At 40.4% G+C, this 17,200-nt stretch overlaps 1 protein-coding gene across 1 annotated transcript in view; it reads right to left on the bottom strand.

Annotated features, from left to right (window-relative positions):
- The window catches only part of COL4A6 (collagen type IV alpha 6 chain), a 192,847-nt gene that overhangs the window by 77,977 nt on the left and 97,670 nt on the right, over positions 1-17,200 (bottom strand). The window contains exons 4-5 of the mRNA XM_070952120.1: positions 9,315-9,449; positions 7,751-7,795 (exon numbers count right to left, since the gene is read on the bottom strand). Coding sequence (XP_070808221.1) covers positions 7,751-7,795; positions 9,315-9,449 — 180 coding nt within the window. The remainder of the gene's footprint in view (positions 1-7,750; positions 7,796-9,314; positions 9,450-17,200) is intronic.

Below are 17,200 nucleotides of genomic sequence, written 5' to 3'. Positions count from 1 at the left end.
CCACGAATTTCACTATGGATACACATAAGCCAGTAGTGCTGCGTCTTCAACTACAGATTGCCATAATCTAACTGAGCACCATCTAAGAAGGCAATTCACACTAATAATCCTGCATCAACTTTCCAAGGCTGTCCTGGACTACAATCCTCATTATTCTATCTACAGGTTAGAGAGCCAAAGAGATGACCTGGGAGTAAATATCACACAAGAATTACAAAATACACAATAAGCCCAGGAAATAGAAAGAGCAAGAAAGAAGACCAGATTGGTTATGTCCTAATTCATTACTGCATAAGAGAGAAAGTAGGGGAAGTACTTTCAAGACTCTGTTGTTAATAGAATTTATCTAAAAATAAGACTAATAGAAGAATTAAAATTCCAAACAAGAAATCCAATGACCTGGACTATCTTAGTGAGTTTGACAATTACATTAGTTTGGCAATTCAATGCCCACTAGACTATTACCAATAATGACCAACAATAATGAGAATTGTAGCCAAGTATCTAAAGTTCTAGCACAGTGCTAGTAGGAGAAAAAAAATAGAATTTTATTTCTAAAATTATCACCAGTTTATATATTTCTCTTATGTGACTTCTTGGTGTTATTTTTTTTTATTTTTTTCAAAACTATAAGCCACCCAGGGTTTTAATGTCTTCTGTTAAAGAAAGTATTTTAATCCCTTATGACAGATCACTTTTTTTTTCAAGCAAAGACCTGATTTGGCCTTTGAGTGGTGTGTTGAATTCTCTCCAAGAAGATGTGGGGCCAGAACTAAATTTAATTTACATTTGGTTAACATAATATTAGGTGGTGAGGATTTAGATGGAGGAGGCCCAAGAAACCCCAGGGCTACAAGCTAGAATGAGGATGAGAGACCATCTCCAGCTACTACTGTCCACCCCTTCCAGATTGCAACTAAACAATCTACACTAAGGTGTTCATGACTTAACCAGGAATCAAGAATGAGTAAAGGGAGACTTGACAGTGGTTGCTTGAAATGAATGAAACACAGTTGTTGAAATGCACCATTAAAGCTGACACCAGCCAGTGCATAGAACAACTCAAAGAAGCAGTGAAAGATTAGAAGATGGAGAGAAATCTGGCCCATAGAAATGCCAAGAGTCAGACACGACTGAACGGATAACATCATAATGGGACTCCCTATGCATGGTCACTCATGCCCTCGTCACCTCTCGCCTGGACTACTGCAATGCTCTCTACATGGGGCTCCCCTTGAGGAGCACTTGGAAGCTCCAGCTGGTCCAGAATGCGGCCGCGCGGGTAATTATGGGAGCGACTTGGTGCTCCCATGTGACACCTTGCCTGCGCGAGCTGCACTGGCTTCCGGTGGTCTTCCGGGTGCGCTTCAAGATATTGGTTCTCACCTTTAAAGCGCTCCATGGCTTAGGGCCCGGTTATTTGCGAGATCACCTTCTGCCACTGATAACTTCCCACCGGCCAACTCGGTCCCCAAGCAATGCCGACTGACGACCCCCAGGGGGAGAGCCTTCTCTGTGGGGGCACCCGCCCTCTGGAACGAGCTACCCCCAGGAATACGACTAATCCCGGACCTCCGGACCTTCCGTCGAGCTTTGTAGACCTTCCTATTTCAGCAAGCTGGGCTGGCTTAAAATTTTAAATGGGTTATTTTAAGGGTAATGGGTTTTAATATTTTGGGAAGCCAATTTGATTTAATTCTGCTTTTAAATTATTTTAAATTTTGTATTGTATGTATTTTAATTTTGGCTGTGCACCGCCCTGAGTCCTTCGGGAGAAGGGCGGTATACAAATTTAAATAAATAATAAATAAATAAATAAATAAATAAATAAATAAATAAATAAATAAATAATGAGTTGTTGAAATGAATCCCTGCATCTTCAATAACTTTTAATTTTTGTCACATCTAGAATAACAAAGTTGAAAGGGACCTTGGAGATCTTGTAGTCCAACCCCTGCTCAAACAGGAAAGCCTATACCATTTCAAACAAAGGGTCGTCCAATCTTTTCTTGAAAACCTCCACTGATGGAGCACCCATGACTTCTGAAGGCAAGCGTTCCACTGATGAATTGTTCTCACTGTCAGGAAATTTCTCCTTAATTCTAGGTTGCTTTTCTCTTTGATTAGTTTCCAACCATTGCTTCTTCTCCTGCCCTACAAAAGGTTGCTAATTTCTGGAAGGAATTTCTTGGCCAAATCAAGCCTCTTGAGAAGCTTTGGCGACTCCGAGCTTTAAGATGATGGACCAATCAGAATCTAAATTGAAAAATATGAAACCAAAATCCTATGTACGCTGAACTAAATCTAAGCTCTTTCCCAGTGAAGGAAACTTATTTCTAAGTAAATCCAAACAGGAGAGGCACAGTACTTAAGGAAGAGGGAAATCAGCCGAATCGGAAGGCACAAATTTGTGTATTAGGAACATTAAAGGGGCCTCTTGAGTCCACGCCAGATCCTTCTTTTCAAACACTGCGGTTTTGTTTGCTTTGCTTTTGAACCGTACACACACGAGCTGATAGAAGCCAGTCCATATGCTATCGCTCCCTGAAATGTGTCCATTCGGCCAGCCTTGTATTTTCAGCTGAAAAACTATGACCGATACATCTCAACTTCCAAACTTCTCAACCTCCTTCCGTGGGAAAAGCTAAACATCTACATCAGGATGGGGTGAGGGCCGGGGAGGAAAAAGTGGGACTGTGCCAGGCAGGTGGGGAAGGGAAGTTCCTTCAGGCCCTTTTTCTGGGAAATCAGTGGTTAACCAGCCACAAATGCAAGGAGAGATGGCCGATACAGACAAGATTTTCCCAACAGCTGTAGCAACACAATAAATGAAGTCCATCTGGGAGCAGTTTCTTTGGTAGGACCTATGGTGACCTCTTTCCCTCCCACCCATTCATGTACAGCCATCCTGAACCTGTAGGGCTCTTCCTACTATGCTCACATCCCCACTGTGATCATACATTCACTGCTCGGGGTGTCTCACCTGGTTATCATTCCTGTATCTTTACTACAGGTAATTCTCGACTTACAACAGTTCATTTAGTGACAGTTCATAGTTATAATGGCACTGAAAAAACTGACTTGGGTCCATTTTCACACTTAGGACCATTGCAGCCATCCCCAGGGTCATATGATCAAAATTCAGATGCTTGGTAACTGGCATGTATTTATGACAGTTGCAGTGTTCCGGGATCATATGATCCCCTGACAAGCAAAGTCAATGGGAAGCCAAATTCATTTAATAACTATAGCAATAGCAATAGCGCTTAGACTTCTATACCGCTTCATAGTGCTTTACAGCCCTTTCTAAGTGGTTTACATGGTCAGCCTTTTACCCCCAACAATATGAGCCCTCATTTTACTGACCTTGGGAGGATGGAAGGCTGAGTCAACCTTGAAGTGCTGACTGTCAGCAGAAGTAGCCTGCAATATTGCATTCTAACCATTGCGCCACCGCAGTTCTAACTATGTTGCCAACTTAACAAAAAGTCATAAAATGGGGCAAAACTCACTTAACAAATGTCTCATTTACCAATAGAAGTTTTGAGCTCAGTTGTGGTCATAAATTGAGGATTACCTGTACCCAGCTAAGGTCTTTCACAGGACCCTTAGTTAAATCTGGGTTTCTCTGGGGTTTCAAAACTGCACATTGAACTCATTCTGTTCCTAAATTTTAAGCCATAGTATTTGTCCTTAACTGTTATTATAACACAAAGCAATAAGATGGGGAAGTGAAAATTAATGCTCTCAAAAAAAATAAAGAAAAGGAAAGAGCGAAAGAACGAATGAAAACAGATAGGGCAGCCAGAATGTGCTTTGAAAGCCTCCAATTCTCTGCTCAACCTGATTGAATTAAACTAAATTAAATCTGCATGTTCAATTTGTTTCTTTGCTGAGTTTTATGCTGCTGGCTTTAATGGTTGTTTATTAGTTCTATTGTTAGTACTGACAAAGAGGAAGGAAGGAAGGAAGGAAGGAAGGAAGGAAGGAAGGAAGGAAGGAAGGAAGGAAGGAAGGAAGGAAGGAAAAAAGACAGGGCATAACCTGAAATCTTTCAATTTTCTGCTCTGGTTAGGAGTGATTGTTAAAAAAAACACAACTAAATTGCCGGGGGGAGAAAATGATTCCTAATTTCCACTGTCTGTCTCACTAATTAAGGTCACATGTTGCATACAGTAAAATAAAATGAATCTAAGTGTCTTTATGCATAATTACAGTACTGAAGCATGACATAAATACTTTGTGGAACAAAAATAAGGGAAAAAAATGAGGGCAGACTGATGGAACATTTTTGTTGATTTATGGATGTTGGTGCTTACTTTTAGGAATTTGTCTTCCATTTTGTCTTTAATTTTTTTTAATGTTGGTTCATTAGTAACCTATCCAGAGAACTTTATATAGTAAGACAACTAGGAAAGGTGCAAATGCATCAATGAACAGACAAAAATCACGATTTTCTCCAACAGTCTTATTCCCTCCAACAAAGGAGAAAAAGCTGGCTGGGAAGGGCATATGCCAAATGACCAGGTCTTCCATCTGTCCTTCCCCTTGGAGATGCTTCCACTGGACTGACGAGTCTTTTGAATCCCCTTGCAGCTTGCCATTCAATTTGGTTTTTTAAAAATTATTTTTATTGAACATATTTCATCATTTTATATCACATTTACAATCTTTACAGTGCTCCAGCATTGATAATACTCATACAGTACATACATAACGTTAGGATATGGTTTGAGCCTAACAAGTTGTCCAGGCAATATATGTGTTCTGTGACTTTAATATGAATATGTATTGTGTGACTTTAAAGTTTTACTGCTAATTCATTGTAATGCTGAGTCATGCTGTAATTAGATAATCACTAGTTGTATTTAAGAAAGGTACTGTAACATATTCAGTTGATGATATGCTACCATCGTGTGAGGAGTTGCTATCATTGTGCTATCATCATTGGATGGATCTGCTACCATCGTGGTTTGTGAATCAGAGTGAGTTTGTTATTCTAACCAACTACTGTTTGTGTGGTAAGAAGAGTTTTTGTATCACTGGACTGATTTAACTGGCAAAGACTTGGATTGATTTAAAAGACTATGAGATTGTACTATAAAGTAGACTTTTGATAAACCAGTTTGCACATCTCTTATTCATTGCTCTCAGCAACGTTTCTCTGTGCTCTACACTCTGCTGGTTGGTAACACAACAACAATATCCTTAACACATAACATTCCTTATTCTCCCTTTAACTATATACATTGTCTTTAAATTTTAGTATACCTCTCAAATTACCTTATATTTAATCTTTACTTCTATTCTCTAGCCCTGTGATGGTGAACCTATGGCATGTGTTTGCCACAGGTGGCATGCGGAGCCATATCGGTGGGCACGCAAGCATTGCCCACCAGCGTGCCAGCCAGCTGATTTTTGGGCCTTCCAGGCCCACTGGAAGTCGGGAAACAGGCTGTTTCCGGCCTCCAGAGGGCCCCGGGGGGGGTGAGGAAGGCCCATTTTTTGCTCTCTCCAGGCTCCAGTGACTTTCTAGGAGCCTGGGGAGAGTGAAAACGGCCTTCCCCACCACCCCCGGAGGCCAGAAACGGTCCGGGGCACATTGAATTATGGGTGTGGGCACACACACACACGCGCGAGCCCCCCACACTCTCTCCACTTTTGGCACACGATGGCAAAAAGGTTAGTCATCACTGCTCTAGCCATTTATACCTTATGTCCCAGACCAAATAATTATCCGTTTCCCCTCTTTCTTTTAATTCCAATGTTAGCCTGTCCATTTTAGCACAATCTAACACCTTTTTGGTCACCATTCTCTCGGAGGGCATATTGTCCTGTTTCCAGTTTTGCACATAAGCAATTCTGGTTGCAGTTGTTATATGCAATATAATATATTGAGTATTCTTACGGTAGTTTCCTCTTATTATCCCTAGTAAAAATAATTCTGGTTTTAATTCAATTCGTTGACTCATAATTTATTCTAACCATTTTCTTATTCTGATCCAGTACTTCCTGGCTTCTGGACACGACCACCACATATGGAAGAATGTGCCTTGATTGCGTTTGCATTTCCAGCATTCCGCAGATAAATTTGGAAACATTTTGGCCAATCTAGCTGGAGGTAAATGCCAATGATAGAATATTTTATTTTATTTATTTTTATTTTATTTTTATTTATTTTTATATGCCGCCCTTCTCCGGAGACTCAGGGCAGCTTTACAATGCGTTAAGCAATAGCCTTCATACTTTTGTATATTTTATACAAAGTCAGCTTATTGCCCCCATAAACCAGGTCCTCATTTTACCCACCTTAGAAAGGATGGAAGGCTGAGTCGACCTTGAGCCTGGTGAGAATTGAACTCGCAGTAATTGCAGGCAGCTGGATGTTAAATGCTGCCTTAGTAGGAGGCATTAGCCTCCTACGCCACTCAGGCTATTTTCTTTGTAGGCTGCCAACATTGTTAATTTATAGTTTTTCCCCATAATTTTTCCCAATATTCTAATTCAATATTATAACCAAAATACTTTGCCCAGGCTATCATAGTTTCTTTGACAGTTTCTTCTTCCATTTTAAATCTCAGGAAATAGTTATATACTTTGGTTATCATTTTTTCCTCCGTCCCCTGTATTATTTTATCAAGCTCTTGTTGATCCTTATAGAAGCTATATTGTTCTAAATCCTTTTTATATCTTGCCTGAATTTGCAGGTATGGCCATCAATCTATATCTATCCCTTGTTGTTTTAACTCTTGGTTTGTTTTTAACTTCTCTTGCAGTTTGCCATTCAATTTGATGTGTCATCAAGTCACTGTCATCTTCTATTGACCTCATCAACATATTTTCTCCATTCCAATTTATGCCTAACCTGGTCCCTCAGGTCTTCCAAAAGTGCATTCACTTCCATCCACCTTGCTGCTTGTTTTCCCCTTCTTTTCTTCCACTTTTCCTAGCATGACAGTTGTTTCAAGAGACCTAGGTCTTCACATAATGCATCCAAAGGGGGATCATTTGAGCCTGCTCATTTATGCTTCGAGTGAGAACTCTGGGTTGCTTTATTTGATGATCCATGGTTTGTTTTCCTGGCTGACCATGACATTGATAGGAGTCTTCTCCAGCACCAAAGGTCAAAGATGCCAATACTCTTCTTCTAATACTGCTTCTTCAAAGTCAAACTCTTGCTCCCATGGAAATCCATGGCTTGCATGATTCTGATCTTTGTAGTTGTAGGGACCTCCAGGGATTGGAATACCTTTTTCAAAATCTTCCAAGTGCTGGTCTTTGTTGTTGTTGTTTAAGATAAAGCAACAAGTCGAGCATTTGCAAGTATGTGTATGCCTAACCAATTCATTCTTGACCAGAAAAGAAGAAATAACAGATCCTAACGTTGATGTGGTTGTGTTTGCTGCAGCCCCAATCACCTGCTATTTTGTGGCTATTTGGAGTCCACTGTTTCTTGGAGTCTCAATGTTCATTCTATGGTCCATACCTAGCTGCATTACTGACTGGGTAATGGTCCTTGCTCTCCTTCAACCAGTAGCAAAAGATTATCCTCTTAGAGCAGAACAGAAGAGTTGCCCTACCAGCTTCATATGATCACCTTCACAGTTGCATTTTTGCTGGACTACCCAACAACAACCTCAGTCAAGGACCACAAAAGCAAGCATTCAAACCCAGAGTCATACTTAATGTTGTTGGCCAAAAGCCATACTAAGAGATACCCTTAAGTCCCGGGGAATCCAAAAAGACTTACCGGAACTCCATAAATTCCAGGGAATCCAGGAACACCCACTGGGCCCTAAAAAGATAAAAAGGAATACAGTTAAGTGTCAGTCTATTCTTTACAGCTCTAAGTCCAGGTCATAAGGCATCTTAGCCTAGAACATTAGATATAAAATCAAGAATGGACTTACTATAGACAAACTTTTTGCATTATTTTAGTTGCATTTTGGTGCTCAGTCATGACTAACTCTTTAGGCAGATGCTTTCTGAGAGTCCCTGGATGGTGGGTGGGCTACAGATATGTCAAATGAAGTAGTAAGAGAAAGTCTGTGAACTCTTTAAAACAATCCATAATACAGCACTACTGTAAACTACAGTGAGGCCAATGCTTCAGCTAAGTCCTATTAATAAAGAGATTCTGGTTAAACAAACACAGAGAACAGTTTTCCTTTCTTTATGAGTCACACTATCAGCTAAAATAGCTTTCCAATTGTGGTAAAGGTTCATACTTGTACACACAATGCTGGGAGGTCATAAGTGCAACTATGCTGAACCCCTAAGAGACCACAGCACCTTGACACTTCTACTGGCAGGTTCTGGTGGACACTCTGGAATGGCACATGTTTTTCACAGCTGTAAAAAATAACCTATAGTGAAATACACACACTAAAATAGTCTGTGTGTAGACAGATAGATGATGATATAGACAGACAGACAGACAGACAGACAGACAGACAGACAGACAGATAGATAATCATTCCATGTCAAGTGGTCTGATTTTAGAAAAGTGGCCTGCTTGACCATTGGCCATCTTGTACAACTTTTTGTGCTCTATTAAACAAAATAATAAAAACATTCTCATCAGCAATCTCCATCTAGATAATTTGGAGCAAAGTTGGCCAAAAATAGTGCGACTCGAAAAAAAGGCTGAAGTTTGGCTTTTTATATCTCTGGAAGGAAGGAAAGGTATGATAAACCTGAAACTTTGTGCTTAATAATTTAGCAACACAAGGCTTTTGAATATAAAAATTCATTCTCCTACTGCTTTCCAATAGTTTACAACTTGAGTGTAAAGTTGATTTTTTTGTAAAATGCCCGCTTTTACAAAAAAAGACCTTCTGGAAATTCTGTTATATCATTCTTATTAGAAAGAGCATGCTTCAAACCCCCTAAAAAAAGTAGGATTGGTTTTTCAAGATGGCCAAGTTTTGTTTCTCTCAACAAAATATTGTTGGAGATATTATGTCTCAAAGTTGCTGGAACCTCAGAGTCATACTGTAGAAAGCTGCAGTATGGGGTCACCCAAATGCCTATATTTCTGCAACTATTGCATTGGCACACGTAACACTTTACCAATGTTCATTGGGGACATGTGTGCATGTTCACACAAAATTTCATCGTAATCCGTGATGGTCGAGCAGGAACCCTCAGACCACTTGATATGGAATGACCCAATAGATAGATAGGATTATTCATGAACTTCCAGTAATTTCATAAATGACATCGCAAAGTTTAAGATTGCCACTACAGCAGAAGAAAAGAAGAGGGCTGACTTTGAAGATGTATGAGAACCCCTAAAGCATGAATGAACTTACCTTGTCTCCTTTCATTCCAGCTGCACCTGGAGGTCCTGTTACACCTCTCTCTCCTTTCAGTCCTCTCACTCCCTCTGGTCCAGTAAAGCCTTCAATGCCCATTGATCCTTGGTTCCCGATTGGTCCTGGTTGACCCTACAGAAGAAGGAAATAATGTTTTATTTTGTTCCTCAATAATCTTTTCGCAGTCCTGCTCTTAAGGTAAATATCAGAAAACTACTGAGGTCCTCAATTGAAGTCCTCTCACTCCCTCTGGTCCAGTAAACCAGAGATGTTCTCTCCACAACCATGGAGATGTTCTACCTCAAGAAGAAGAGGAAAGAAGGTGGCATCAATACGGTCAGAGCTACAGAAAACATAAGAGCCATTCAAAGAGCCTTTGAAGAATATCTACCAAATCTGTGAGCAGAGAAATTGGGAAGCTGATTTCTCAGAATTTCTCAAGATGTAAAGAGTGTAAGAAAGATGGTCTTGACAGAAATATGTATGATCTGTTGCCAGGATGACAAGAGATAAAACAGATTTTAAACCACAACAGACAGATAATATTCAGAAGTGGCTCAGACAGACACCTCCTAATTCATTGAACTACAAGGAGAAGAAGCCTTCAAAACTTGGCGTCTATCCCAGACCTTGGGGTAGGGTGGATGAAACTCCCTTGGTTATAATTTTCAATGTTTTGATATGTTGCTTGGATTGCAATTTCTTTAATTATTTTCTGAGAGCCAGTTTGGTATAGTGGTTAAAGCCTCCAGGCTAGCAATTGGAAGACGATGAATCTTAGCCTTGCCTTAGGGATGAAGCCAGATGGGTGACCTTAGGCCAGTCACTCTCTCTCAGCCCGTTATGAAAGCAAGGGCAAACCACTTTCAAAATTGTTATCAAAAAACCTGAAGAAACTAGTTGAGGCAACTGCCAGAAATCAACACTCAAAGTCATGTTTGCACACACACAACACATTTATGTAGTTATTTTTGTAATTTGATCCAGTTTACTGTATTAAATTTTGTTCTTTTTATGTTGCTCTTCATTTCTGGTGAGATGCCCAGAGTTGGTTGGCATCAAAACTGAATATGTAAATAAATATAATGTTCTCTGGGGTCTCAGAGAACAAAGCTAATATGCCAAACTTTTCAAATTTTGAGAAGATAGACGTCAGGTGAACTCTTCAATTCAACTTAAGAAGAAGAAAGATTCCAGCTAAACTTTAAGAATGAATCACCAGTTTGAAAACTGTCCAATAATCCTCTTCTTTGTAGGTCTTCCAACTTAGATTGCTACAGAAAAAGCATATCATGATCTATCAACTAACTTCTTTAAGTGACCAGACACAAAAAAGGACCTCCAATGATACTGGCAGATTCTAAAAATAGAAATTGATATTTGTTCTGCCACATCTTGGGACCATCAACTGGTTCATTAATTTTTTTGGAAGACAAACTCAAAACTTTAGAGCTGAGATAGCCAGCAAAAATCTACAGTTGTTCTTTGAAAGGGCTTGCTTGCGTCAACGTTTATGAATTATATAATCAAAACAAAGACTCAAGCAGCATGAAGAAAAGAGGCCCCCAATCCTCTGAATGAGTTAAATTCATTCTTTTCGGCTGTAATAACACTGTAAAACAATTTGGAACACCAGCTTTTATTTAAACAAAAGACCAAAAGAAAAAAAGTAGCATAGCTGCAACATATGGATCACATAGAGTTCTAAACTCCATGGAGAACATGTAAGTTCTCCCCGCATTAGATCTTGTTCCATGCTGGCAGAACAGCATGAAAAGAAGAAAATAAAACAAAGGAATCAGCTTCTTTCTTCTTTTTTTTTTTAAAAAAATCAGAAACCAGGAGCTACTAGAATAACTGTGATGACACAACATCTCTGGAAGGACAGGGATGAAACATTTGAGCTGGATTATTTCGTGTGTAGAAGGTGATTTCATACACTTATTATGTTTCTTTCTGGAAGGAGGAGGAGGAGAAGGGGGATGAGAGGAGAGGAGATGGAAATGGAGGAAAAGGAGGAGGAGGGAGGGAGGAGAGAGGAAGAGGAGAAAGGGGAAACATTGTGCCATGAAATATTGTTGGTGTGATAGAAAGCTCGCCAGTTGCATCCCTTTCTGGATCGGGATTCGTTAAATACGGTCACTCATGCCCTCGTCACTTCCCGCCTGGACTACTGCAATGCTCTCTACATGGGGCTCCCCTTGAGGAGCACCCAGAGGCTCCAGCTGGTCCAGAATGCAGCCGCGCGGGTGGTTATGGGAGCGACGTGGTGCTCCCATGTGACCCCCCCCTCCTGCGCGAGCTGCACTGGCTCCTGGTGGTCTTCCAGGTACGCTTCAAGGTTTTGGTTACCACCTTTAGAGCGCTCCATGGCTTAGGACCGGGGTATCTACGAGACCGCCTTCTGCCACCAGTAGCCTCTCACCGATCAGTACGCTCCCATAGAGAGGGGCTCCTCAGGGTGCCATCGACCAAACAGTGTCAACTGGCAGCCCCCAGGGGGAGAGCCTTCTCTGTGGGGGCACCCGCCATCTGGAACGAGCTCCCCCCAGAGATACGGAGGAGCCCGGATCTGCACGCTTTCTGCCGTGCCATTAAAACATTTCTATTCCAGCAGGCCGGCCTGGCCTAACCTCTCTTTTAAATTGTTTTTAAAAAAATTTTAAATTTTTAAATTTGTCTTATGAATTTGGGGTGTTTTAAATTCGTTTTCCAGGCCAATTATTTAATTGTATTTTAATGGTTTTTTAACATTTGTATTATATGTATTTTATTTGGCTGTTCACCGCCCTGAGTCCTTCGGAAGTAGGGTGGTATATTAATTCAATAAATAATAATAATAATAATAATAATAATAATAATAATAATAATAATAATAATAATAATAATAATAATAATAATTTGTTTACAGGTGACAGGTTTATGATTTGGTTATGGGTTTTATATTGTGTTTTTTATTTTACTATTGCGATAGCCCACCCCAAAACTGTTTGGGATGGGCGAGCTATAAATAGTGAAAAATAAATAAATATTTCAAAATAAAGGTTGTGATGTCCTAAGAAACAAAGCAGATTCTGGCTTAAAATAACAGCCTCTTATTCAATCTACAAACCAATCCCACTTACCCTGGTCTCACTCAAAACAGGGCTGCTTGGACAACATTATGGAAGGCTAATCTTGGCCCAGAGTCTGGAGAACCCCTTAAATCCCTTGGTTTCCATTTATTCTCACATAGCTGTGTCTGTCCAGCTTCATTTCTTAACTTGGAGCTGATATGACAGTAAAGTCTTTCCAAAGTGAATTGAGCTCCTAGGATGATTTGATGCCCCTCAAAAACACGAGAGACCCAAATCTTTTCAAACTGGATTTGTGGTTCAAGGACACACACCAACCCAATACATTTGTTGTGAGGGTTCTACCGATAAGGAAGTATTTTGCACACTTACAGAACAATCTGTTAACACCTCTATTTAGCCCTACTCCAATATGATCACTTCTCTGATAAAAGAAGGCCAGATACCTTCTGTGCAAATCCAGATGCTCTACTATAGAACTACAACTCTATCCATCTGACTTTAATGCCATAAAGTGATATATAATCACAAAAGGACTTGCAGAAAAATGTGCCAGCTGATTCTTAGTTGACCCAAGCTTCATCCCAAAGCCACTTTGGTAGCTCTGTGGAGATACAGTATATTATGTCTATGTGCCAGCAGTCTCACCTACGATTAGACAAAACGAAGCACTGGACACTAGATTTTCTGAAAGATTTTTATTTATTTCATGTATGACTGTTACCCTTTCATATTCAATGAAGGTGTGTAGGAGATTGATGGCAGATTTTTAGTACCATAACTTGGAAAAAGAAGCAAGTCAGATTCAGTTGGGATTAAGAGTCTGAACAACGCAAAGGCAAAAATCCATATTAGAAAAACATGCAAGAGAGGATGATTAGAGAACAGAAAGACTCTCCGAAATTTCATTCCCTTCTCAAGTGGAGACCAACTTTGCATGTTTGCAACTTTGCATCTTGGAACTCCATTTTCTGCTTCTCCAAGACGATTGAGAAACAGAACAGAATAACAGAGTTGGAAGGGACCTTGGAGTTCTTCTAGTCCAACTCCCCGCTCAAGCAGGAGACCCTATACCCATTCCAGACAAGTGGCTGTCCAGTCTGTTCTTAAAAGCCTTCAGTGATGGAGCACCCATAACTTCTGAAGGCAAGCTGTTCCACTAGTTAATTGTTCTCACTGTCAGGAAATTTCTCCTTAGTTCTAGGTTGCTTCTCTCCTTGATTAGTTTCCATCCTTGTTTCTTGTCTTGATTTCTGCTCTTTTTTGTGACAGTCCCTTGAATATCTTATCTTCCCTAGACCTTCTTTTCATTCAACTAGACAAACCCAATTCCTGCAATCATTCTTTACAGGTTTTAGCCTCCAGCCCCCTAATCATCTTGGTTGCTCTTCTCTGCACTCTTTCCAGAGCCTCACCATCTTTTTTTGTATTGTGGTGACCAAAACTGGATGCAGTATTCCAAGAGTGGTCTTACCAAGGCATTATAAAGCAGTACTAACACTTCATATGATCTTGATTCTATGTCTTATGTTAATGCAGCCTAAGAGGGTGAATGAAATCCAGCCAATTACCCTGGATCCAACTGATCACCCCGAGTGGATCAGAACGATGGTGCAAGCACCAAGATCTTCTCCAGGGCTGCTTCCTTCCCCCCCCACCCCTGCCTCGGCTTGCAAGGTCTTATGCCACCAGGGAGGATCAAACCCAAATTGTCTAAACATCAGAGGCAGTGAAGATAGCTCTAGGCCAGCCGGAATGCAGATAACTTGCAATTATACCAGATCCTATCCACGGATTTGTCAGATTAGCAGAGGCTGAGAAGTGCTCGTTACCTTCTCCTTAATTGAGAACAAAAAAGAGGCTTTGGAACGAATGGAATTAAAGAAATGCAAAGAATCCACCCTTTGTTTTAAGAAGCAGGAACGATAAGGCATGAGTTTTGGAAACAGGGAGCAAACTGCAATCAGCCTCAGTAGCAACACAGCTTAAAATCCAGCCTTGGGAAATTTAATTGTATGCAGATGAACCTTCTTCCATAGCTAGTAATAGCCTCTGTTAATAGCTGTGGTTCTCATCACCCAAACTACTGTAGTTATAACTCACCTTGCATTAGGCAAACATAATGCAATGCAGCCAGGACATCTCCAAAGCAGGTGGTGTTTCTTTTTAAAAACTTTTCTCCCCTTTTTTGTAATAAAGACATAAGGAACTTCTGTTATGTTTTCTCTGGTAGAACTTTTTTTTTTTACTGGCTAAACTCAGGAGAGACTCATCAATCCACTGACTCCTTTTCTCACCTCAGTTGCCCTCTTCCAGGGTCTACATTTTTAAATTTCCTTTAAAAATACTTTAGGAAACTTTTGTCAACAATAAACTTGGCCTGTATCCCATTACAAGTCCCATTGTAGCCAGAAATCCTAAGAGAATTGCAATTTTGGATAGCACGGGGATATTTTTGAAAACTGTTTTCCAGTACAGCTTTCTTAATTTAGAACTCCCCTTCACCCTCTGCCAATGGCATTGCACTGAAAAATTCAAACAAATACTTGTATCTGAATTCTCTGGTGGACAAATAGTAACTTTTACCTCCAGCTCTTATACAAGTCACTTTTCATTTAATTATTTTGCTCGATCTTCTTCCTTCTCCTTTTCTTCCTTTCCAGCTTCTCCTTATCTCTCCAACCTTTCCTCATTCCCCTCCTAAAAACCTAAATTGTAATAATCTACAAAAAAAATGTGTGTGTTGGGGGGGGGGTCACTGAAGGCATCTTGCTGACTTAAGGGAAGGACAAGATGGCATCCCTTCCGTTCCATATCCAGAAACCGTCTGAATTGGATGCTGCCGCTTGCAACATCACATTGGGATGTTGTCCCTTGTGATATATGGAGACACCATTTTTCATTATGGCTAGGCATGGCAGAAAGTTTAGGGAGCTGAAGAATAAATTGCATGGTACACCTGAGCTTCCAGAGATAAGAATGGCTAAGTAGTTTAGAAGGAACAACGAAGTTGCCACCACTGTTGTCCTCTAGCAGCTGCTGTCATAGAGACACAGTTGCTTTAGCCTGCCTAAGAGTAACAGAGAACCCCTGAGGTGACATACACCAGGACAGGAAGAAAATACACCGTTTTAGGCAGGACTGGTGTTGTACCCATTATCCCTCTGCACATTCTTTCTAGGTTATCTGTTCTAGAGGGATGAGAACACCATGAATTGTATATGCAAACAAGTGCTTTGGACAGACAAATGGGGATTTGATTCTGCCATCCATCTTGGTCTGCCAACTAACATTCATGGCCCTGACCACTCTTGCCTTAAGTTTATCCCAAATCTTTTCCTTCTTGGACAGGATCTAGAACAGAGTGTCCAACTTTGGCAACCTTAAGACTTGTGGACTTCAACTCCCAGAATTCCTTGGTGAATTCTGAGTCTTGAAGTCCATAGGTTTTAAAGTTGCCAAGGTTGGACAGCCCTGATCTAGAAGAAGTCTTTAGGAAGAAAGGAGTCTTGCAAGATCTCAACCTAGGGGAGCTATTGCTGTTATGTCTTGAGAGAGGCACACACCTCACCTTTGAAAGAGGTTGCTCCACACAGGACTTGTTGCTAGCTCTTGCTCACTTGTGTGTGTTCTCTCTCTCTCTCTCTCTCTCTTCCCCTCTCCCCCTCCCTCTCTTTCTCCCTCTCCCTCACTCCTTCCCTCCTTCAGGAACCCACACACACACTTCAGTTTTGGATGAAGACAGCCAACACTCCAGTAATCCCTTATAAGGTATGCACTCTACAGAAGAGATTTAAAGTTGTCTGGTCTACTTCAGCTCTGAGGAGAGATCATTTAAACCCATTTTATCATTCCCCAAGCCAATCGCTTGCAAGGAACCGAGTTTCTTAAATATAATTAACGATGTTTGAGTAGTGACTAAGCTAACTAAAATATAGTCAGAGGTAAATGACTGCCAAATGTAAAACATGGGTTTCTTTTTCTTTCTTTCTTTTTTTTTTTTGCTGTAGCTCTTATAAAGTTTTTTTTATCTTGCCCTCTCTTTATACATTTTTTTTCCTCACTCTATATTCTTTGGGCTGTTTCTTTCTGGTGGGCAAGGAGCTTTTCTGGCTGAGAATTGGCCAAGTTGACCTCACTATATATGGTCATGTTCAGGCACATCCCTTTGATTTCAGGGTGTCCAGTCAAGAGATTTAACATGGAGCAACTTTCTCTTTCTCTCTGTGATTACTCTGGTCTTGTTTCTATCCTCAGCTGCATTAGTTCTGCTTAATTAATTCAATTAAATTTATTACATTTGTTATGTTCACCCATTCCAGAAAACTGATGAAATTGCAGAGGGTTTATAGCACAGCACAGACTATGTGGCTCCTAAGCAGAAGGGCCTACAGTCAATCCCAGGCATGTCCTGCTAAAATGCTCAATTCCATACAATGTGAAAGACCTTGTCATCTACCTTTAGAGTCAATCAACCTTCTTCAAGTTCTATTCAATGCGTACTACACAAATTCCAATTCTGGCGAGGCATGCAGAGATCTTTAAATGTATTTGGAAAACTTAATGAAGCAAATGACACTGGGATGGAATAATAATATGAACTATAGGCAGCTTCCTATAATACTAAAAATGCATAATTATAGGAGAAGAGGAGGCAGAGCCTCGGGATGGAGTCAAGAGAGTACTCAGCTTAGAATCCTTACGTGTCCACAAGCACTTCAAGTCCAACCTCCCTTGCATTCTGTTGACTCTTATCAAGTTACCATCTAGTACTGACCATTAGTTGACTAGATTCTTATATGTAGGCTT

The sequence above is a fragment of the Pituophis catenifer genome, unplaced genomic scaffold (assembly GCF_029215685.1).
Source record: "Pituophis catenifer annectens isolate HBS135680 unplaced genomic scaffold, rPitCat1.0.hap2 SCAF_11, whole genome shotgun sequence".
NCBI lineage: Eukaryota > Metazoa > Chordata > Lepidosauria > Squamata > Colubridae > Pituophis > Pituophis catenifer.
The sequence above is the reverse complement of the archived record's forward strand: the minus strand, read 5'-3'. Positions and strand labels throughout refer to the sequence as shown.